Source organism: Orbicella franksi, chromosome 11, assembly GCF_964199315.1.
Source record: "Orbicella franksi chromosome 11, jaOrbFran1.1, whole genome shotgun sequence".
Taxonomy (NCBI): domain Eukaryota; kingdom Metazoa; phylum Cnidaria; class Anthozoa; order Scleractinia; family Merulinidae; genus Orbicella; species Orbicella franksi.
In genome coordinates, this window is record NC_138155.1 from 2,044,635 (window position 1) to 2,070,000 (window position 25,366).

Here is a 25,366-nt window from a genome sequence, read left to right on the forward strand (position 1 = left end):
ACTAACTTGCACAATAGTTCGTCCCCAGTCCCCAGATCTCTTCATAAACAGTCCGAATAGCAAATAGTTGTAAGGGGCGAATAGTGGCGAATAGTCACGGATAGATAAAATAGCCACACGGTGAACCAAAATATCATCCCGGTTAGCCCACATAGCACTGATTCGACAGTGACACAAGCTTTCAGAAACTGCAAGTGTACGCTAACTTTCAGTATAAAAGGTAATGGGCAAAGTCTGCATACCGGCCAAGTGTCTCATCAGGCTGGAGCTTATTCCGGTTTCTGTAGCATGAGGCCAGTAGGAGTATTTCTATTCCCCCGGATGGAATGCTTGTCCTTCGCAGGGTTACCCCCAGCATTAAATTCGCCGGTACCTGTTTATACACCTGAGTGGAGAGAAGCACTGTGAGAGTAAAGTGTCTTGCCCAAGAACACAACACAATGTCCCCAGTCGAGCGCATTAACCATGAGGCCACCGCACCTCCAGAACTTTCCATATAGACAGACGACCATTTGGTCCCCGCCAAGACGACGCGACTTATCTGGTGTAGCCATGTGATGATATTCTTTACTCTTATCTCCAGATTACAATAGAACCGCGGAGTCTGTCCTCGGACTGGACTAAGTCCGATATAAATATCCGTTTTTGCCTTTTTCCGTCGTTTCTCTTTTTCCTTGATTTGGGAAAGGAGAATTTGATGTCAAATTATTCGGCGCTAGTGGTTTATTACGGCAATATATGTCATGATTTGAATTTTGTTGCTTCGTTTTAGTAGGTCAAACCTGGCTCAATTAGCCGTGGAGTGTAAACGAAGTATAATTACTTTTACAACTGATCATGAGTAGTTTTACTGGCTAAAAATAAGCGGCGTGATGCAAATACATGCTGACTAAGCATCACCATGCTGCGTCATAAGTGTTTAAGAAACTGCACGATCACTCATTTTTGAAACTACTATGCTTGAGCGCTTGATTCTTCTCGTATATTTATTTTAGAAGTTGAAATCAAGAAAATAATACTCAAATGCTCGCACCTAACGCAGAGAGCCGCTGACAACTTTCGAAAACGTCGTAACACGAAAACATAAACTAATTAACACTAGACTACAGCAAGTCCCGAGGGGTACTCCCAGAAAAATTGTTTGGGTGTTTGCGGCCCGTCTCCCAAAACCTTCACCATATTTATGACCAAAATCTGTGATTTTTTCTACCGTATTTATGACCTGACCAAAAATTCGGTAACCTATTTAAGACGTGGCCCTTAACTCAATCTTTAGACCTGCCATATACTGAAGTAGTTCCCTAGTTAACGTTCAGACCGATGTTAAAGACGTTGTGAAGGGCTTCTGTTAGTGATCTTATCGATAATGATGAAAAATGAAAAGTGAATTGATCAACATGACACGAGCGTTGGGCAAAGAAAAAATCCATACCCTTTGGGGGTTGCACATACCTATAGAGCCCATGTAAGGGAGTACCACCATCCCCTCCCCCGGGCAGCAATTGCACGACATAAAACCATAAAATGACTTTCACAAGTGCGATTCTCTCCACGAGCGTTGTCAAGGCTTTTACAATTTACAAAATGTGGTATATATGGAACCAAAGCTTATTCCTACGCCAAAAAGAAAAAAAAAAAAAGGCGGCAACGGTTCCGCTAACTGGTCTGCCTAACTGCCAGCTATCACACCGTCAGTCCATTTAAAATATTTGTTTCCTCTGTTAATGTTGTTTTAATAACATGCCCCAAATTAACTTGAGGCTATATGTCAGTGGACGATACAATAATTAATGTCCCTTAAATATTTGTCCAGATTACTCACGCTAACAGTAAACGAGTGCATGTTATTTTCTATATGCACTTTTCCCCCCTTTCTTGAAATTATTACAGAAACAACTTTTAATCTTCCATTTCAGGAGCACTTTGACAAGTTGCAGTTTACAGAGACTGCAGTAGATGGCAATGCACTCATCCCTAATCTAGCAGCGAGCGTTTCAAACAAGTTCAAGGAGAGGTTTCTTGTTGTACGAAGACTTAAACAAGCTGTGGAGTCTTCTTGGACAACATCTCCAACAACGACCCCAACAGAATGCTGTCAGATAGCGAACTCACCGAAACGCCTCGAGTACGATTCAAGGTTTCGTAATAAAGTTGACTTTGCAAATTTATGCGTTAAGGTGTCACAGAGCGCCCCTTTGTCTCGACAGTATGTAGCTGATTCCGTATTGAGGGAGATGAAAGCTATCTTGCAGCAATATCCTGTTATCAAATGGCAATACTTTGGATCTGAGGAAGGAATGCTGGCGAATTTCCCAGCGTTTGAGGATACAGCAGACTGCGAATCTTATGATCCTCGTTACAGACCATTTTATGTAGAAACAGCCACACCCGAACCAAAAGACGTTGTTCTTGTTATTGACACAAGTGGATCAATGAATGGGAACCGAATTGTCGTGGCTAAGGCGGCTGCTAAAACAGTCTTAAGTACAATGAATCCAAGGGATCGAGTAAGTAAATTAAAGTAATCCAAGACTGGCGCTTTAAACAACATTTTAACGTTTTTGTTCACTTGTTTTTCGACTTGACTGACTGACAGACTACCTGATCGACCGACCGACCGACCGACTGACTACTGACTGACTGACTGACTGATTGACTGACTGACTGACTGACTGATTGACTCACTGACTGATTCACTGACTTAAACAAAAAGGCGATAAGAAATCTCCAGCCAATTATAGAGGAATTACTTTAACCAGCTGCTTAGGGAAACTATTCACATCAATTTTGCAAAACAGATTGAATAAGTTCATCGAGCAACATAATGTTCTAAATCCAGAACGATTTGGATTTAGACCAAACTCTAGAACCACGGATAGTTATTCATTTTCCAGCAATTACTCCATAAATACACCAAACATCACAAGAAACTTTATGTTGGTTTCAGTGACTACGAGAAAGCCTTCGATAGCGTATGGCAATCCGGTATGATTCATAAATTACACAAATATGGAATTCAAGTAAAATTCTTGAATGTTATTAAGTCCATGTATTCGTCAATTAGGAGTTGTGTTAAAATTAATCAAAACACGCTTACCGAACTTTTTTCATGTAACAAAGGGATAAGACAAGGTGATGGCCTAAGCCCAGTTTTATTTTCGTTATTTGTGAATGATCTACCGCAATATTTTAAACAGAACAAATCTCCAGGTGTGATGTTAGGGAATCGCTCTATAAACTGCTTAATGTATGCAGATGATTTATTAGTAATCAGTCCTTCTCCGGAAGGGCTGCAACAATCGCTCAATGTAATTCATCAACACGCTCAGCAATGGAAGCTCAAAGTCAACACTAAAAAGTCGAACATAATCATGTTTAGTGGTAACGGGCAAAACAAAAACCCTACAAATTTCAAATACAATAATAAAACTTTACAAATTGTCGATAAACAAACATATTTAGGTGTAGAAATGACTTCATCCGGTCGCTACACCTATGCAAGAGAAATTCTCAGCAAAAAAGCCACAAAAGTTCTCTCGATAATAAAAAGATCCTTTTCTAACTCAGATTCAGCAACTATTGCGATTAAGAACAAACTTTTCGATGCCCTTGTTAAACCCGTGTTACTTTATGCATGTGAAATTTGGGGACCAGAACTATTGTCATACAGAACGCATTTTGATAAAAGCACAATTGAACAAGTCCACATTAAGTTCTGTAAACAAACACTAAACATCCCATGGTATACAGAAAATATTGCCTGCAGGGCAGAGCTTGGGAGGTACCCTTTAAGCATTGATATAAAAGCCTCAAACTTTAGCTATTGGCAAAGATTGAAGCATTCTTGCAGCAACGTTTTGTTACGTGAAGCATTTCAATATGCAACAACTTCTACACCTTTCTTTGATGTTACAATTAATGGAGAGATCACTAGGGGGTATCAAGTAACAGAATCAACAGAACCAGTAACACGGCAACACATCAAGAACGGTCGATTAAAAATAAACAAAAATCTTAGAAATCAGTATTCACAAAACTGGCTTGAGACTAAGAACAGTTCATCAACAACTTCAAGGGAAAAATTTACGCACAAGGAAGTTAAAAAGAGTTATCAATTTGAAAATTACCTGTGAACGGTTACAAACTCGGCACACAGAATTAGCCTGACAAGGCTTAGGTTAGGATATCACGCATTACGAATACAAACTGGAAAATATGAAAATAAAGGAGCGTCAATCCCAGTAGAGGAAAGAACATGCTTAGTATGCAAAGAAAATTGCGTAGAACACGAACAGCATTTCTTGATGTATTGCCAGGGGTACGCTACCATAAGAGTTGAGCTCCATTCTCACATTTCAAACAAAGATGCACTTTACGCAAATCTGAGTGATAACGAGATAACTAAGTACTTCCTTAGAGCTGACAATAGAGTTACATAAAAAATAGTAGGTAAATATATCAACTTAATAAGAGATTCTCAACTTACAAACGAAATGAGCATTATAATTTTTATTTAATTTTATTTGAATTATGAAAGAATCAAGTGAATGTTATTTCTTATTGTACTAGTTAATGTTAAACCTTTATTGTAAACAGACCAATACCTCCCTTTGGAGAGTAAGGCGCAATAAAGCTATACTATACTATACTATACTATACTATACTATACTATACTATACTATACTATACTATACTATACTATACTATACTATACTATACTACACTGACTCACTGTCTGAATGACTCACTGACTGACTGACTCACTGAATGACTGACTGAATGACTGACTGAATGACTGACTGACTAACTGATCAATTGGGTGGCTTAGTTATTTCATATCTGATTCATTTTTTTTGACAGATTGGATTGGTGAAATTCAGTAGCGAGGCCGAAACACCAACTGGATACAACAATGATGGAAGAGACTGTCACAGCGAACGTTTGGCGGACGCCACACCGATTAACATAAAATACTTAGAGGATTTCGTAGATACACTTTTTGCAAGAGGTACGGATTATTTTAATTAGCCATTCGCTCGTAACAACAGGTTCAAGTAAATAAGAAAAGAATTCACTCAAGTAAAAGATTTCCAGTGATAACATGACTTCGATGTATCTCAATTTTTAATCTACATTTCTTTATCCATTGCATGGTCGACTTCTCTAGATTCTTATTTCGCGCTTCTCGTGTTGCTTCTAATATGCACCTGTTGCTTCTAATATGCACCTTGACCAGAGAATGTTTCACGTTCGTTGCTGGATATCGAAACGTTACCGATGAAAAGGGAAATATACTGTGCACTGTTTTAAACAACGTGATGAGAGGGATAATCGAATTTTCGAACAAACCCTTAAAGAATTTCACCAAAAAATTGTGACGAAGACCGTTTGTAAAACTATTTGGAAATCCTAACTGTATTGTGATGAATAATAACGGTCCTGCCTCGTTATTTTCTTTCAAACAGGAGGTACGGAGTATTCCAAGGCATTTACTCTGGCCTTCGACTTACTAAAGGGATCATCTCTTGGGAAAGGTCCTTCCAGGAAAAAAGTCATTATTTTTCTAACAGATGGTGAACCAAACGACGTAGCAAGTAAAATCATGCAGACCATAAAAACGAAGAACGCAGAGCTGAACAATACAGTGGTAATAATGACATATGGCATGCTAAAAAACTTGCAAATCCTCCAAGATATTGCTAAACAGGATGGGAGTAGTCACGGCGTTTCAAAAGCACCTGACGTCACTGTAAGTACTGTAACAGAAATGCAAGAAAGTCATATTTCTACTCAATATATTAATACAAGAGCTGGAATTCATGTATGATAGGCAATAAGACAAATATCTGATTACCAAACTGAATTTAAGTTGTCTGTTAAATTGGGTCAAAATTTTCCTTAGTAGCGATTGCACCGAACCATTTTAAACGCAACTAGAGGGCTTGGGTTAAACATTTGCGATGAAATCTTTATTTCCTCTTTGGAGAGGCGACCTAGCTGAGTGGTTTAGGGCGCTGGAGTTTTGAAATCTTGCGGTCCCTGGTTCAAATCTTCACCCTACCACTATCAGGATTGTCCAACTCCTCGACCGCGTTGCGTAAATAGTCAAGTCAGCCTCCCACCAGTTGGCATTCTTAATAGTTTATCGTCTATATGATAGATTTGTCTATTTATTTATTCATTTATTTATTTATTTATTCATTTATTTATTTATTTATTTATTTACTTATTTATTTATCAACAGGGTCCCCAACCAGTAAAACGTTTGCTAAATACATTTGACAATTAAATAAAGTTATTTATTATTTTATTATCATTATTAAAGGCTGGAAAATTCACCTATGTTTCAAACACGGATAACTTACGAAGGGACATGGCAACATACTACGACTTCTTCTCAACAAACACCGTTCGTAATGAGCCGATCATTTCCATTCCTTACGTTGACGCCTTTGGAATAGGTAAGGCACCAAAGTATGTGACATCGTAATGCAACACTGGCAGGTTTATAACATAAGTTACCAAACGAACGAAGGGATTTTGTATTGGGTTGGAAATGATCAGGGATTATATTTTTTGATCATGCCAAGGGAACTAAGTATTCCCTTAAAGTCTTACTATCTTATCGTCAGCCTGGTTGAAGAAATGTTAGCTAATATTTAATGATAATTATATTAAAACACCACTTGGGAATTTATCCATGCTGGACTGAAAACGCATCCATCAAACGAAGACCTGACTCACAATAACGTATATTTATAACGTGGTGATAAAACTGACCTTGCTCAAAGCCAAAGGATGGATACAATTCTTGGGATTTATATGCTGCAAACTTACTTGTTTCAAAAACTATCTTTTTCCGTTCAAGCGGTAATTTTACCATGTTTAACGATTGTTAGTTGCCTCGTCCATTCATATTATTTCAAAAAGTCTGTTAACAGCCGATTTTTGCCAACAGGTCTGATAACATCCATAACACTGCCTTGTTATCACCAAGGCAAATTCATTGGTGTTGTTGGCACAGACATAAGTATGGCGGACCTTCTTTCTGAAATCACCTACTTTCAGAAGGGCCAATCAAGTTATGCTTTCATGGCAGACAGCTCCGGAAGGACCATGATGCATCCCCTTCTGCCAGCCCCTTCTAATGCCTTCGGCGACCCGATTTTTATGGAAATCACGTCACTAGAACCTGAACCGGAGTTTTATTCCGTATTTGAATCGATCAAAAGGTAAGAATTTGCATTTTCCAAGTAGACATTTGATGAGACGATCTTTCCTACTTGGGATGCAACATTCTTTTCAGGGATTAAAATACGATAATAAGGACTTAAGGACTGGCCCCAAGGGAAACAGTGAGTTTTGTTTCCCCGAGATCCTCAATGCTTCCCGATTCCCAACTGAAAAATCGAAAAAAAAAAACTTCGAAAAATCGTTTGGTTGACGCCGGCAGGCACAACAAATCTGCCGTGGTTTCAAGGAGCATGCACGACCTAATCACTTGCGAGTCGAAAGTTCAAGTTGGGGGAATTGTTTCCTTAGGGAGTTAGAGAGTTTTGTTCGCCCTAGGGAGTTAGTGAGTTTTGACCAACGGCATGTGACCCGTTCTGCTCCAATCGGAAAACGTATTTGAGTTGGGAGGTATAACAAATTAATTTATAACAGTTACTCCATTGTTGTTATTTGGACTAATTAATCGTCTAACTCTTAAATAGGTATCTCGACATAAATTATTTTCATGTGGCTGTTGCTTTTTTTCCGTTTATAAGCGGTGGATCTGGACAGAAGAGTATTTCATCAAAACGTTTTCTGGCTAAAGGTGGGCAGGTAAATGAAGGTGTAACAGTTGTGGAGATACCTTCAATCTATTACTGGTTGCCAGTTGAGGAGACCAATTTTACCGTTGGCATTGTGGTAGCAGTTGGCGATAAAGACGAAACACTAGGAATTCAAACTATTCCTTCAGGTAAATAATATTAAACACGATCCTGGTTAACGTCAGAATAAGCAGAGTTCTTAGATGGTATTAAATTATTCACCTTTACTATATAGCTTGTGTTTGTAGCCGATGTAGCGCGCCCTCTGATTGGGTAATTCAAGGGCATTATTCTGCTGCAATGCCAACGGGCCTATTACGGGCTTCCAAAGGCAAGGCAAACAGCCATATGATAAACAGCTTATCAACCTTGAACTTTCGGTCTGGGAAAATTTCAAACCTCGGCCTTGCCTGCGTATTGACCTCGCTATCACCCGGTTAATACGGCAAGGTCTCGGTTTGAGACCTCTCTCTCGGTTAATTAGTAGTTGGTAATGGTCCGTTTACTCTTGCGAAATAAAAATATTCTGCAGCGTTGTTTTCACCCAGAGATAATATGATACTATTATAGGTTGATACAACATCAGTGGAATCGAATACACGAGTTCAATGAAAGGAAGTTACCCAACATCCTCCACGACTCTGAGAGAATTGAGATTGCCCTGAAAAGAGTGACAACAATGCAAGTTGACGTCGCATAACGTGGGAGTTACGTCAGGATTCCCAAAATTCGTCATCTTGGATTGCTTCATTTTTACGTGGCTTCAGAAAACCATAAAAAAAACCCCTGAAAATTCCGAAAACCCGAAAACTGTCTTTCCGATTCAAAACTAAGAAAAGGATGCTACCTTTGATATAAAATGAAAAAGTTACTGTATGCAATGAAATTTTATCTTAAGTGAAATTCGAAATATTTGGAAAAGGTATGTTTGTAAAAATAAAGCTGCCATAGCAACCCTATTTTAGCAAAAAGAGACAAGGAGAGCTGTGGATAGAAAGCTGTCGAAATATATACATTATTACTCCATGGAAATTAAAATCTTAATTTAAGATTTTTCGTCTCAGCACCAGAACAATAGCTGACAACTTAGGTCAGCTTTTGTTCTGGTGCCGAGGTAAGACGAAAAATCTTAAATCAAGATTTTAGTTTTTACGGAGCAGGACACGTGGTAGCTAGCTAGTTGCAATGCGACACAACAAACTCAACGAACTTATTCTTTCTTCACTGAATTCCACAGGTTTCAAGTTCTTGTATCATCGCTTGGACTTGATCAAACCTGATGATCCTTGTATTCACTTTTCGAGATATGCTGCAAAAGGTTAATAGTAAATAATGTTAACATTATTACATTTATAATTAGTAAATGTGGTTCATGAGATGACTTGGTCAATTTAGGTAAACGTTAAGTCTGCATCCGAGCCAAGTGGCCGATCAGGTCGGAGTTTATCGCGGTTTCTGTAGCATGAAGCGACTATAAGTATTTCTGCTCTTCCCTGGACGGGATGCTGGTCGCATCGCAATTTCTTAACATTACAAGAACAAAACCGACGTAACCGCGACCAAAAATGAGAAGCGTGAGATAGTTTTATGTTTTATTACATATCGTTTATTTATAGCATTCTCCTTTAATTAAGAGAGTGAAATTAAGAGTTTAATTAAGAGACTTCGTGGCATCAGCTACAAAAAGGAGCAATACTTCGTGTGTGCTAAAAAAGAGTGTTACCTTTTTTAGCGTAAAAGCCGTAAAAACTCATTTATCTTTTTTTTTTATTGCTATTTCGTAGCATCAGTTTAGTACTCTTACTAACGCTTGATTTGACATAAGTCCTTCTCCTCTCTAATAAGCGCCATTATGCATAAAACTCCCTCACCTCTGTAGATTTGTAGTTTAAAGAGAATTAATTAGAAATCATTATTACAGATTCGACTGTGGTGAAGTTTGGTGCAGAGGCGTTCAAAGATCCATATACCTACCTTGGTTTAGATGAGACAGTCCCTGAAATAGAAGCTTATAGAAGATTTATGACAAGTACAAGCTCGCCAAACCCCGGCTTTAAAGAAGGCATTCGGGACACAGTTATAGCCACACGAAAGGTCGAAGATATTTGGTTTCGAGAAAAGATGGATTACACGAAGTATCTGGTTTGGAGATATATTGGTACTGCCAATGGCGTGTTCAGAATGACGCCAGGGACCTCGCTGGCGAAATCGTACGACCCAAGGAAAAGACCATGGTAAAGTATCTGCCTGTAAAGCGCCAACGAAATAACGCACAAATAGGGCCTCTTTGTATGAGCCCGATGATCGGGCTGGCTCAGTTTCCGAGACAAACTTTGTTATTTGTTCATATTAGAAATTTCAGCCAGGTCGACCGGAATGAAATTCAAGAAACAAAACCAAAATGGGGTCACAAAAAGTTGTATCGTTCGCGACCATCGTAGCTTTGTTGACTCTTGTTTCTTTACTTTTAATGCTAATTCGTGTACTTCTGAAGTGGAAACTCTTATAAGGCAAAAATTATGCCGTTTCAGCCACTATTGTCCGAAAGCGAAGTTATTTTGTCAAAAAAGTTTCGTCCCGGTCACCCGGGCTGGAGTGTTTATATGGGACAATTTTTCATCCCGGTTACCGAGCCCGGCTTCTCATATGACCACATTGAAAAGACAATAGTGGCGAGGCGAGATCTCGGAAAACAAGCCCGGATGACCGGGCTCATATGAAGAGGCCCTTAGTTTGGTTTTCAGGTCCTTGATTGGTTTAAAAAACAAAGTCCAAAAGCTCTCACCAGGTCCATTATTAGTTTTCAACAGTTAGTGACGTACCAAGTCATTCGACCAAGCCAAACCTGCTAAATCTAAATTCTAATGCCGATCCTTTACGTAAGTAATGAAATAAGTTATTAATATTATTTCACGTGCAATTATTGTTATCTAGGTATCACACCGCGCTAAGCAACAAGGGATTTGTTGCCCTTTCTACCCCTTACATAGACGCCTTTGGTGCAGGAGTGGTGATAACCGCTGCCCACACTATTTACCGTGGTGAGATAAACAGCCAACACACAACAAATGACAAAGTTATTGCCGTTGTGGGTGCGGACTTTCCTTTATCATACTTCCAAAAGTGAGTCTGTTAGTTTCACTAGAAACATAGGCTAACTGTCTTTACGAAATGACCATATACAATGACAGGCCAATAAAAATTCAAATTTCGGGTCATTATATTACCATTACCATTATCGTTATCGTTATCGCTGTCGTTGTTATCGTTATCGTCATCGTCATCGTCATGGTCATAGTTATAGTTATCGTTATCTTTATCGTTGCCATTGTCGTTATCGTAGTCTTTGTCGTTGTCGTATCATTGTCGTTTATATCGTTACCGTTATCGTTGTCGTTGTCATTATCGTTATCGTTATGGTTGTCGTTGACGCTGTCGTTAGCGTTATCGTTATCATTATTATTTTATTTCTTCTGGTATATAACCTAGTAAAATGCCGGTGATAAAACATTCACTAGCATCTCTCACGGGGTGTTTACCCTACTAATCGGTGTTAGTATAAATCTACTAGCGGTCTATCACGAATGTCGTTCTCTGATTGGCTACGCTACTCACTATCTATTCTGTCATAGATAGTGGGTAGCGTGGCAGTGTGCGCTTGCTAACAGAATGACGGCCGCTTTTTTGCGTTTTCGAGGTGTCTGTCAAGAGTATTTTGACAACGTTTTGAACGACTAGTAGATTTATGCCAAAACAATTAGATTATTCGCTCTGGATTTCTATGCGTGATAGTTGACTCGGGCTGCACCCCCGTCAACTATCACGCGATAGAAATCTCGAGCTCATAATCTAATTGCTTAATTTGTTTTCAGACTCCTGACAGATACATATCCAAAATGTCAAGAAGCCAACTTTGACTGTTTCGTGCTTGACGCAGCTGGATTTCTAATCATGCACGATGACTTCCTGGTGCCTGATATAACCGCCAAAACACTGGAATATGTCCACATCACTGAAAAAGAAAAAGACGTAGCCGAAGATCTGTTACAGAAAGGTTATCTGGTGAAAGAAGAATGCCGCAATTTGGAGAAAATCAAGCTACAGAACTTTTACAAGGTCAACATTCCACGCGAAGGCGTGGATACCCTGGATAGTGGAGCCCGCTGCAAGAAGTACCAGCTCTCTAGTGTGGTGGGAACCAATGCATTTCTAGGTAAGGAAGTTGATAATGTTGGTAACCATGTCGACTCGGCCCACGATATTTTTTGCAGTACACTGACTTTTAATTAAAGGCAGAAAACAGTTTTAAAATCCTACGTTTGTCGTCCATGCTACATATAACTCCACTCTCCCATTCAAGCAGAATGTCAGTGGGCATTAAGACGGACTCGTGTGAATGAATGTAGATAGAAGCATGAGACATAATAATATTTCAATTATTTTGGGAAAATAAACTTTTAATGGATAACGAACGAATGGACGGGCACGAAAGAAATCAATTTTTTGTTATGGTAACTGGGTATTCGTTTAATCTTCATTGTTGTATCTCAAATATTTTATCTAGACTACATCGCGCGACTGAAACTATATACCGCTGACTCAACTGTAAGCCCTTTTGCACTACCAATACAGAAAGTGCTACTTGGCAAATTTCAACCGATTCCTTCGCAATAACCTGTCAGTTCATTTTATTGGGATTTTTTAACAGGCTTGCACTTTGACCTGATCCGCGTTGTTGGCGTATTTTCTTTTATCAGGAATCATATCACGTGACAGTTCATGCAACTCCAGGTCTTGCACGTGTTCCAGTAACAAAGAATGCTCCAGTGTCCAGGGTTTGACTTGCCAGTGTCCATGCTCTTCGCGACTTAACTTCCATTATTGTAGAAGCGAGTTTCCAACCAGCAAGTAAGAAAAGACACCTACTGTTTGTACTGCGCCTCTCCGTAACACGCGAACTCAAAGTCGGAATTTTACACTGTCGTAAATTCATCTCACAAAGGTTTCTAGAAACAAAGTCGTTTATTGAACCAGTTTGAAAAGTCACGTCTTTGATCTAATGTTTTCAGGCTTGGCTGTTTTCTGTCACAATTTTGATCGACGCAAGCGTACGATGCTGTTAGTAATATTAGTTAGGTTTTGAAGCTCAGGGTTGGCATTTTTCATGGGAAGGGGGGGGGGGGTAATGGCAGTATGTGATGTGTTTAAGGAACGTTTGCAACTGACGTCATCGTCGCCATTTTGGATGACCATAAACAAAATACCGTAAATCATCGAATTAGCGCTAGGGGCGCTTATTTCAAATTTAGGAGAAGACGGGGGGCGCTTATTCGAGGGGGGTGATTAATCGAGGGAGGGGCGCTTATTTAATTTTTCCCAAATCGTAGCCTGACATGATCATTCTTTTAATACATCATCTGCTCGTAAACAACAATATAAGCTGTTTATCGACATAAAATTAAAGCCGATCCTAAAGTTTAAATCACGGCACCGTTAGTACTTGTAATTTTTTTTCCAATTTAAACGTGTTCCCAAAATACAATACTAATACTACACAGCGAAAACTATACATCCTTCGTTGTCTCCTTACTCGTCAAAAAATTGGGGGAGGCGAGGGGCGCTTTTTAAAGGGAAGGCGCTAATTTGATAATTTTCGGTAATTTAAATTAGCCCCAATTGTTCCTGTTATCCAACATGGCCACCACGGTCTTTGACATTTGAATCTCCCGGGAATGGTTTCAAACCACCGATTGGTGCGGGTACTACTCTAAAAATATAGTTTACACAAGTAAACATGCCTTCCACGAGAAACGATGTCTTTTACCTTTTTCTTCCTTCGCAGCACTTCTATTTGTCCCGTACCCGCGACAGTCGTTCCATCCGAGCAAGTTAATGATCCTTCCGTAAGTGGCTTAGAGAAATGCTTTGACCCAAAATGCAACGAGAAGACAGATTCAGGGTCATGTGACGGGGTCGTGGGTTGCTATTGGTGCGTTAGAGACAAGAACGACGCTCCACTTTCCAACAAATACTGCGCTGATATCAATGTCTGTTATGGCGGCAAGGAAGGTAGGTTGCAGTAAATTTCTTACTGGTCAGTTTTTATAAGAAGCAGTTCTGTCTTATTACTAACACCGGAAGCAAAGATTCACTCAGGGGCTTTGATGTGACCTTCTTTTAAGAGAGAATTGGGGGCTTTTCTAATAATGTTACTGTAAATTCTTCAGCACGTAATGTAAATCATAGCAAAATAAATAATTTGATTGGGAGTGATCGAGTTCGAGAAGTGAAGCTGCCCTCATTATGGAAGTAGATGGTAAAAGTGAAAGTAAAGTCTGTATACGAGCCTAGTGGCCCATTAGGCCGGAACGTATCCCCGGCCGGTTTCTGTGGCATGAAGCGACTAGGAGTATTTCTACTTCCTCCTGATGGAATGCTAGTCTATCGCAGGGTTACCCCAGCATTAAGTTCGCTGGTACCCATTTATACACCTGGATGGGGAGAGGCACTGATGGATCAAGTGATAATAACTAGAAGTAAAATGTTACTAGACGTATGGTTTGAAATGTCCGTAGTAAGAGGAATTCTCCTGTTAGGACCATATGCTGTGATGTGACTGGTTACTATAAACTAATGGATTTATCTGTTTGTTCAGGCACAAGAGCTCCTGGAAGCAGTGGTGCTCCTAAGGACCCCGACGACGACGATAATGATGACGACAAAGGTGGAATGTCAGGTGGAGCCATTGCTGGTATCGTCATTGGAGTAATAGTCGTTATTATTTTAGCAGTAATTATAGTCGTCAAATGCAGTAATAGAGACAGGGTACCCAAGAACCAGCCTGTCCAACCAGTGGCAGCTCCGCCCGCCGTGGTGTCTTACAATGCTCCTACTCCAGCATATTCCCCATACGGCCCGGAACCTGGTGCTCCTGTGCACTCCACCAGGATCGCCATGCCACCACCGAGTTATGATCAAACAGTGTCGTCTGCGGTCCAGGCCTCAGCGCCTCCTTATAACCCTTATTATAAGGGTGTCAGTGCATTCTAGATCAGTACAGAGAGTGTGAAGTGTCATTCTTGTTAGGGTATTAATGTACAAAAAGTAGAAATCGGAAAAGTACATCAAATTACGAGACATGGTGCTTTTAAAAGGACAAGCCATTGTGTATTAAGTCACTTTTTTTAATGTGTAAAATATACTCTTAAGAATCAACGGAAACAACCAAGGTGGTAACTCACGTGAACAAGACTGGATAAGAATGAGAACGCTGAGATGGATTGTAATCGACAAACTTGAAAAATGTAGGCTAACGTTCTCGAGATGTACCACCCTCTATAGGCTGATTTAGCAAGAGAACTGGAACGTCACTTGACGACGGCGCGCGCAGTACAAATACCCAAATATGATCAGATGACGACTGCAGGGCGCGCGGAATAACCTGGATTCTGTTCTAATTTGACCATATTTGGGTATTTGTACTGTGCGCGCCGTCGTCAAGTGACGTTCCCGTTCTCTTGCTAAATCAGCCATATCCTCTGCTAGGACGTCCTTCTAAACGGTCATTATGACATTTCAGTCCTGCATATATATATCTTGCTCTTTCATAGAATCTTTAGAATTTGTCTCGCCAACTGTCTAAGTGAATTCACTAGTAGCGGATAACACGGTTTTGGTTTTTATGACCTTCGGAAGATAGCATCGTTTAGTTTTGCCTTCCATAGATAATTTTATTATCCAGAAATTAGAAAACCTTAGTAGAAAACCTGTTTGCCGTACAGGTCAACGCGCGCACGCAAAACTGTCACACTCTCCCTTTTGATTGATAAATTTATTGACTACAGCAGTTAGATAACAAATCTTTTATTAGATGTTTTGGTGTGTAGTATCGCTTTATGTACTGATGCAAACCGTTAGAAAGTGTTCCTTTTGCAGTCAGGTACAATTAAATGACTTAGTTGAAATTAGGGTTTTCAAAACCAGGCCTCAGCCAGGCATCAATTTTAAAACAAATCTGTTACTGCATAAAACTACACACATTAAATTCTCAACTCTCATATATGTGCAACTTAAAACAGACATTTAGATATTCTGTTTGTGTTTACCATCTGACAACTAATCAGTGAGAGACTCGCAATCAATCCACCAAAATGAAGAGACCTTTTTACCAACATTGAGGGTAGAAAAATATATCCATCTCTTCAAGCCTCAAGGAGCAATTCGAGTTTTATTAAATAAATGACTTGATTTTTTCATTTCATGGGTACTTAAAAACATAGTAACTGAGGAAACCTAAACAATAATAGTCTTATGGATAAAGTCTAAGTTTACAGTGATTAGGAAGTATACAATGTGTTCATCACTTACAAAACAGGGGATAAGCAATGAAATTTTCACTTTCCAAGAACAATTGGTCAACCTATAATTTATCCTTACTGTAGTAGTAATACATTTTCAAGTAGACAGGCCAAGTTAAGAAAATCATCAACCAAGGGATACTGTTTCGAGGTAAAATTTTCCAATTAAACTGTCAATATACAATGTCCACAATGACAGTATGTAAATTGGAGGGAATCACTGTAGGGAGCATCCTCTCTCTCATAACTTGTAGTTTCGCTATGTACAGAAGAAGCAGCACTTTGATTTTGTCATCGCCAGTGTGTGGTCGTGTTGAACAGGTGTAGAAAATGTTCTGCCTATTGGGGTTCACTGCAATGATTTCTGAATCCACCATTCCAAGGGAACTTTGTATAACATAATAACAACAATAATATGTATAACATTTTGTTTGCTCAGTTACTGTTGCAGTTAGTGCGACGACAGGCACCTTTGCAAATACGGCACCAAGCATACCTATTTGGGCATATGCAGGCCAAAAACTCTTCCTGTAAATACAATGTATGCAAATGTTTGCTGATTTAACAATGATTATAATTAGTTTGTGATCCGTGATAGCATACAAGTAGCTCAGCCAATTAAATTTCCACATTTTGCTTTAGTATATACTAGTATATCAAATTGTCACAGACTAATTTTACAGTTTGAAAGCCACTCATACAAGGTTGGGATTGTCTGAGTGCATCAATAAAATAGAAATCATGATCACACAAACAATGCCATCATTCACTGTAATAATTTGTAACCTAATCAGATAATTCCACCCTCAATTGCAATTAGAGAAGGTGGGACAAGACTAAATAAAGAAGCAAAATTTCATTTCTTGTACACAAAGCCATCTACAAGAAGACATAAAAGTTATAAATTTCATTTGCCACATTCTTTGGCCTTAAAGCGTAGTTGGTGAGCAAAATTCGTTCACTTAAAAGCCTTATATTATACTGTACTAAATGGGAATAACTCAAGACAGATATTAAATACTTGTCGTTCTACAACGAGTGGGAGGCGCGGTGGCCTCATGGTTAGTGCGCTCGTCTCCGGATCGAGCGGTCCGGGTTCGAGCCCTGGCCGGGGACATTGTGTTGGGTTCTTAAGCAAGACACTTTACTCTCACAGTGCCTCTCTCCATCCAGGTGTATAAACGGGTACCGGCGAACTTAATGCTGGGGGTAACCCTGCGATGGACTAGCATCCCATCCAGGGGGGAGTAGAAATACTCCTAGGCGCTTCATGCTACAGAAACCGGGATAAGCTCCGGCCTGATGGGCCACTTGGCTCGCATGCAGACTTTACCTTTTTTACCATTCTACAACGAGATATACTTCATCAATTACGACAGCTCTCATATTGCGTCTCACATCTTCACAATCCAATAACTTCCTTAATTTTCCAACAAATGCCTCCGGGTGGCCATAAATTATTGGATACTTCAATTGCTTGATATCTATAATTTCAACCTCGCTCAATGACTCAGTATTCCGAACCATTGGACAGCTGACATGCAAATCGTTTTGCTTCACGGTCTGATCTCGCATTTAATGGCGAAACAACGAAAGTAAACGATTCAGTTGATCCATGCCAGGAGTTGAAAACAAAGGGTAATAATTGAAAAAAACAAAATGACTTGCCAATGTTCCTTATCACCTCTTTCTGTCCTATACGAACGAAAACAGTCTCCAAATTGATACTATTGCAGGCCTGAAACAAAGATTCCTCGAATCCTGCCTCGACGGCCGCCATTGTCAATCCCATACAGTATAAAGAAAAAATACGACTGCATACATGAAGACCGGAAGTCCTAGAATCTAGAACTCGGAAATCTTATGTCTCCAGAGCCTTTCGATTTTCGTGCCAAGGCCCCGCCGGCTAAGAAGAGCGAAAAGGGCTATGGAGACAAGAATGTCCTAAAAGGCAAAACATGATCCTGGAAACAAACGAAAGAGACTTTTTTCTTTACTAACCGGGTCCTTCCTTCTTCGCGGTATCGTTACAGACTTAATGAGGAACTCAGTGTGATGGTTTGGGTCTAAAAACAAAGTAAACAGCATGAATATCAAGCTACTAAGGTTAAATAAAAAAAAAATATATTTCAATGAAGGGATAAAGCCTTTGGTGTGTTGTCAGTGAATCTGACTACAAATGTCAGCTGTCAGTTAAATTTTCGGGCATGTGTCAGTTTTCAGTTATTGTTTTGACCATTTTGTTTTGATTCATCCATACAGACCCTCTCAAGAGCGTCACATGTTTTTGTCTCTCGCTAGAAATTTACTTTGTTATGAGTCTTCTTCCTGTTTTAAGAATTCGCTCGTGATTGGATACATCCGAACAATGTACATGTCAACAGTGTGTTTTTTTTTCAGTCACGCAATGAGTATTAATTGATTCTGCAGGGTCTTATCTCAATATTTGAACAAGGACACGAAGGAATCATGGCTGCAATCTGTCCGTTTAACAGTCCTTATTCTACTTACATCGCGTTGTTGCTTGTCGTATTCTTGATGTTTTCATCACAATGTGACTCACGTCTTCTAGATCCAACTCGTTTAGGACAGGAGTTGCAGACTTTTGCGAATGACGCTCTCGGTGTAAGCGAAATGCAGGTAAGAAATAATGAGCTAGGATGGGTCCGCATCCATTAAATAAATTTCTCCTGCTGTAATTATAACCAGGATAGAAACTGTAGACTTGTCGTTAGCAACCGGGTAAAATTCAGAACCTCGACCATTGAAGGTTGTTGAACGTAAACTAAACTTGTAAAAACGTTCGACGCTTGGTCGGATAGACGTTTGTAATCAAGACGAGTAAATTTCCTTTCATTTTCAATTAAACGGTTGTTTTCACCTTCCTCACTAAATCCACATGTCTATTGTTCTCGGTCTTATCAGTTAAATGTTCGTCGATTCTCAGCTGCTATTCATTAAAACTTCAGCCCATTTCTCTAAATTTTTCGACTATCATTAAATTTTGCAGGACTGAAGTCTCACCTATCGGTTACAAAGCGCAGCATTTTTCACCTAAGAGTATAAATTTGTGACCCTTGTTCATGCGGTTCCTTCACAGGAAAACAAGGAAAAAGGCGTGGGTCGCGACAAATTGTTTATTTCAAGACTCGTTCATTTGGCACAAGAGTGACAGCCACTGTGTTGTTCACTTTTCATTGCAACTTACAAGTTAATTTAGATGTTCAGTGTCGGACTCGGATTTCAAATAAACTATGCAAATAGCGGTGAAATTGCCTTCGTTTCGAGCGAAATGATGGGTTTCGTCGACCCTGCTTTGGCTAAAAAGCGATTCAAGGGATTTTATTGTACTGAATTGGAAGATACATTTAGGCAGTATTTCTGTTGGTAAGCCAAAACAACTTGTTTACGAGCCAAATGTGCTATGCAGCTTGTAGACCTGAATGTACCGGGAAAGTGGGGCGCTGCTAACGTGTCTACATTGAGGCAATTCATTTAGGATACCGGCGAAGACAAACTGAGCGACTGGACGCAATTCAAGAAAAACATAGGCAAGTAAAATTTTCTTGATCATTCAGCCTTTTTGCAATAGGAGAAAACATCATGCATGAATCTTCCTAGATTAGCCTCCTTGTTTTCGTTGAGACTGGCACGTGTCGAAATAATGTATGCTTATGATTGTTTAAATTCTAAGCTTATTAGATTTGTTAGGGTCCAGAATGATATGTAGTGCCATGGCTAATTCCAATCAACAACATTTGAACTTGCAACATTGAGCTTGTCATCAATTATCGGTAGCTATCAACCAAGACTGATATTGACAGTAACAACATTTATTTACACTCTTTGTTTTTTCTTATGAGAATATGTCTTATAAGAATGTCGAGGCTGAAATTTGCTAAATGTTAAGAGCATTTTGAGAATAAACCCGAGGCTGAGGTTTTGAAAATTAAATAATGTAACAGGCGCACCCAATGGATCGTTTAGGTAAATTATCTGTTTGGAAGGCGTTTAATCCCCTCTGATTTTCTTAAGAGAATTGACACCTCGAACTTTCGTGATATGAGAAATTTAATGTCTGTTGTTTTCGGATTGTTAATCAAAGGCTCCTGCGAGCAGCTCATGGATGAACGTTTCCTTTTACCTCCGTTTCAAAACGAGTCTTCATGCGAAACCTTTCACATAAAAATGAGTTAAAGAACCTGTAGGTGAAAGTCATATGAATGATTTTGTACTTAGACTCGTTTTGACACAGAGGCAAAAGGCAACTCGGAAATGGCCTATTGGATGAATGTAGAAAGCGTAGTTGAATAAAAAGAGAAGAGGAATTGATCATTGGAGAGTTGTTCTTGGTACTGCAATGGAAAACAGGAAAAGAAACATCAGTTGGTCAAATGTGATGGATAGGTTTTGATGTCCAAATATGGTTGTTTATTGACACCCTTTAGGTGGTTGAATTTGTTCTCTGGTAAAATCGTTTTATAATAAATAATTATTTATTACATGTTTGAAACAGATTTCAGCAGCTAGGAGCACAACAACAAAAATCAAGATGAACACTGCTTTTATTAGGAACATTTTCTTTCTTTTTAAGTCCACTGAAATACTGACTACCATAATGTAGCACATAAAAGCTAAGAGGAGACATCGTAGCCAACAGTCTCCTATACATGCAGATCAGATTATACATTTTTTGGCTGAGTTATAAATACATAATCTTTACAGCAGCAGGACACACATGTAGTAAAAGTACAGCATGATAACAACCATGCTAAGAATTGAATGAAAATTCAACAGGTATAACCTGAAACAGTTAGGATAGCTTAAACTTCAAATAAACATTGCAAGATTTGTATTCAATTGATTAAAAGAGATTAACACATTCTATTTTTGTGTTCCTTTATGATGGAGTCTAGTATTTTCCTAATGCCTGATGTATTTACCGTGTTTTTAAATAAAGATGATGATGATGATGATGATGATTTTCCTTTAATTGTAGTCCTAATATAAAAGACTGATGTTTCTCTACATGTATATGTTCATGTATATGAACATGATATGGAGCTGCTAATTTAAAGTTGAAGTTGTATTTCTGTATTCCACTATAAAGCTGTAGGTTCTGAGTTAAGTTTTGACACGTGTAGTGAGTTGAAGTGGATTTCACTTGTCAACATTCTTAACTTTACGAAACCTGCATGGACAAATTTCCAAAGTGTTCCCAAATCCTCGAAATAGCACCCCCCTTCATTAAGCGCCCTCCTCGAATAAGCGCCCCCTCGTCTTCTCCTAAATTTGAAATAAGCGCCCCGGGTGCTAATTCGATGATTTACGGTGTGCAGTTTGAAGAGCCATTTTATGTGCTTGTAACCAATGTCTTTTGCAAAGGATGAGTTTCGACAGCTCAAGTGGCAACTAACACAAGTGTTAAAAGCATCTTATTCCCTTCCTAAGTAGGAGTATTCCACATCCATCTGTAATTCTCAGATTAATTTCATGAAGTCTTCAGGGTGACTTGTGTTGTTAAAGCCGGTTTCTATGAAGTCTTTTACTATCATTTTTGGCAGCTGATAAACACATGTAGCATCAGTAATGGTGTTGTTAATTATAATATTAACACTTGCTTACTGTCACTTGCATATTATAGTAGGCACCTTAAGATACCAGGACGGGACGAGCTAGGACGGCTACCGGAAGTAAATTAACTCAACCGGGCATGCGCACGAGAACTCTCGACTCATCTCTCTGCCGTCCTCATCTCGTCGAGGACGCCATTTCGCCCGACTAGCCGTCGTATCGAAAACGTGAGTATTTTGCTCTTGTTTTGCTTCGATAACTGTTCCAATCGACTTTATTTTCAGTTATATTGGTAGGAATGTTTATAAGGTTCACAGTTTTCGTGATTGTGGTGTAGAACACTACGCTGAGATACGAAAATGTGAATAAAAATATTCTTTGACTGTTCGTTTGTGTTTCTGCAGTCATTGTTCAGACGCTATCACGAGTGTGCAAGCTCATTACAAACTGTATGCATTGAGAATACATCAGTGTAAGTACAGTCGATAAAATGTTGTAAAAATGAATGCCATGGAGCATCTATCGAGCAAATGAAATACACATTTTCAAACTGATGTTTAGTTTTTTTATGCTACCCGGAACTTGAAGCAGCATTTGTTTGATTTTTATGATGCTTGTTACAATTACAGATGGAAATTGAAACGTTCACCAAAAGTCAGGATTCTTCGGCGACAGAATTCCCAAACGCTTTAGTGGTAACTGAAAAGCCATCTGAAGCAGGTCGATCAGATTGTTCGTTTAATTTTTTCATACGGAAATTATGGTTTCTCTATTAGAATATTGACAGATGTTTGCTTCGCTTATACAGAAAAAGAAATTCAGCGTCGCTGTTCACTATCGTTTAAGCCTAATAGGATAAGATTTCTACCATCTCTTTTATAGTCTAATGGATGTCATTACTTCTGTGAATAGCTTGTACGAGGTTCGAATTATTGACGTCGCCGTCCTTTGCGAAAATGCACATCTTAAGCATTTTGTTTTTGGCGACACGACGGGACCCGCGAAAGTTTCCCGCGTCCACTGCCGTTGCCGTCCTGGCCTTCCCGTCCTCGTATCTTAAGGTCCCTAGTATACTGTAGTTGTTACCACAGTGTTCATCTGGGTTATTTGCATATGCACAATAGTACAACTTGCTTCACCTGCAATACACAATAAAGATAATAGTCATATTTTAAAAGGGTATAAAAATGAATGCAGAAAAATTACACATGTATATCCTTAATTTGCTGCCCTTTCCCCTCCCTCCGTACCCAACTCCAATAAAAACTAGGCTACTTACCTAAATGTGGTGTCCAAGTGATATTTCTTGCTTTTCTGGAAAGGGTTTAAGACAGAAAATGCCAGTTATAAATGGCATGCTTTCCTTCAAGAAACTTTGGAGCTAAAATAATTACTTTAACCGGAAAAATTTATTCTTATATACAGCATCTCCAAATTCTGGTAGAGTTACATGTAATTTTGAAACTCTATGAGGACTAGGAATTTAGGAACAAAAAGCACGGGATATGCAAACCATTCTTTGTTTCTGCCAATAAATGCGCATTCTCTCATCACACTCGCCGTATAACAGCTCAAGCAAAAGATGTAACCTTTGCCTTAAAGAAAAATTCCTTATGATCTGCCAACCCGAGCTATCAACACTTAACAAACGTAATGAACTCGTATCATCTTGCCGCCCCAGAAACAAAGCCCTCCTACGAAACAACTAACCCGTTAAATTTCGCGCTGCATATATTATGTAAATTATATTGTATATAAATGGTGGTAAAGATTATTCTCATTAAATCCCCTGATGACTGGGCAACCACGAAACAGGCTTGTAGGGATGAACTTGCAGTTTATTTGTGTTTTTCCTCCCACATTATATAGATAGATAGATAGATAGATAGATAGATAGATAGATAGATAGATAGATAGATAGATAGATAGATAGTTAGTTAGTTAGTTAGTTAGATAGATAGATAGATAGATAGATAGATAGATAGACAGATAGATAGATAGATAGATTTATGGAGTCGGGCTAAGTCAAACACATTTATTCGCTACTCCGAGTTTCATGCTTCTTGCAAAGCAATCATCAGGCAACTGCCAGAAAAAGACGGTTACAATCTTAGATATACACATTTAAAATAGGGAACAATGCCTTACAGCGTGACATTTCGAGATGTTATTGGCTGATGGAAGTGTGACGGTCTTGTATACAAAATACGATTAAGCGATCACGTTACTTAACAGAAATTTCTTAGAGTGTCTGCAGGTCGCTGTCAGCCTGAGTTCGTTTCTTTGGTTTAGTGTTGCCATTTCCGGTTTACAAATAATGAAAAACTTTTCCCATAAACAGAGATGACATTTTTTGTCGATGTCTGAATACGATTTTGCTTGTTTTACTTTGCTCCGTTTGATTTCGTAATTTATTTTACGGTCCTTCAGATTCCATACGTGTTTACTCAGTTCGGTTACATTTCTGTACCGTTCGTTTCTGAAAGAGCACGTGTGGTTTCTATACCGTTCTTTAAAAGTTGTGTCGCAAAGGCCGATGTATGATTCTTTCGACTCCGGGGTGGTGACCTCTGCTTGATAAATTATGTTCCTGACATTGCAATTTCTGTCCAGGGGACAAGAATTCTTGTTACTGCAATTGCAGACCTGCTTTGTTTCATCAGAGGATTTTGATTCATTGTTAAGTTCAGCCTTGTTGTGGTTGGATATTGCGGTCTTGACGTTGCTCATACAGCTATAGCTCAGTTTTAGAGTGTTTCGATTAAAGATCTTACGGAGTGGATTCGACTTAGGAAAGTGTTGGTCGACGAGTGAAAGAAAACATTTCCCGACTTTCGTTTCTATATTTTTGCTGTACGGTGGATTGAACCACGTTATGTTTCTTTGACGGTTTCTGCGGTTTGTTCGCGGTGTATCAGGGGTTGTTTCTTTGTAGGTCAGTTTGGAATTGTAACCACTTTTGTCAAGTGCGTCCTGGTACGTGCTTTTGAAACTCGGAGTAGCGAATAAATGTGTTTGACTTAGCCCGACTCCATAAATCTATCTATTTGCAGCTCTGGTTTCCCATTGAGCACTTTCATAGCAGATGAAGTATTCAGTTTATCCGCTGGTAATTATTATTATATATATATATGTATATATATGTGTATATATATATATATATTACAAGTAACATCGAAAAGCTTTTAATCACTAAAGAGGCATATTGGAGTGCACAGTTGTTCTCTCTGGCACCTTTTGGCTTGAACAAACGTCAGGAATTCCACTCGAAAAAAAGAATAAACTACAATTAGCGCAAAAATAACTTGCAAATTTGGCGGTTATCTTAGTTCAGGTGTTCAAAGGCCCTGACCTTGGATCTTGTTAGCTTTGTTAGCGCTAGGTTTTCTCAGGGGCCCCCATCGGGGAATTTATTACATTATTGTTGTTTAAGGGCCCTGTTTAGGGCGCCTGTTGTGCCTTGCCGCGGCATAGTTTCAAGGGCTTTGTTTGGGGATTTTGGGACCGCCTTTTTTGAACATTGAATATTTTACACGCGGGTCCCTTCACACTTTCGGCTGACTCGACGAATCGCGTTACTTTTTTGATATTAATCTTATTTGTATTATATTCGATTAT

At 39.1% G+C, this 25,366-nt stretch overlaps 1 protein-coding gene across 2 annotated transcripts in view; it reads left to right on the forward strand.

The window, feature by feature from the left end:
- LOC145502777 (VWFA and cache domain-containing protein 1-like) overlaps positions 1–25,366 on the forward strand; it is a 50,009-nt gene that overhangs the window by 1,169 nt on the left and 23,474 nt on the right. For both annotated transcript variants that reach the window (XM_081482153.1, XM_081482152.1), the window contains exons 2-14: positions 1,917–2,507; positions 4,861–5,008; positions 5,466–5,749; positions 6,326–6,461; positions 6,959–7,232; positions 7,770–7,966; positions 9,055–9,135; positions 9,739–10,051; positions 10,752–10,940; positions 11,690–12,030; positions 12,575–12,725; positions 13,660–13,886; positions 18,747–18,814. In XM_081482153.1, coding sequence (XP_081338279.1) covers positions 1,917–2,507; positions 4,861–5,008; positions 5,466–5,749; positions 6,326–6,461; positions 6,959–7,232; positions 7,770–7,966; positions 9,055–9,135; positions 9,739–10,051; positions 10,752–10,940; positions 11,690–12,030; positions 12,575–12,725; positions 13,660–13,886; positions 18,747–18,814 — 3,000 coding nt within the window. The remainder of the gene's footprint in view (positions 1–1,916; positions 2,508–4,860; positions 5,009–5,465; positions 5,750–6,325; positions 6,462–6,958; positions 7,233–7,769; positions 7,967–9,054; positions 9,136–9,738; positions 10,052–10,751; positions 10,941–11,689; positions 12,031–12,574; positions 12,726–13,659; positions 13,887–18,746; positions 18,815–25,366) is intronic.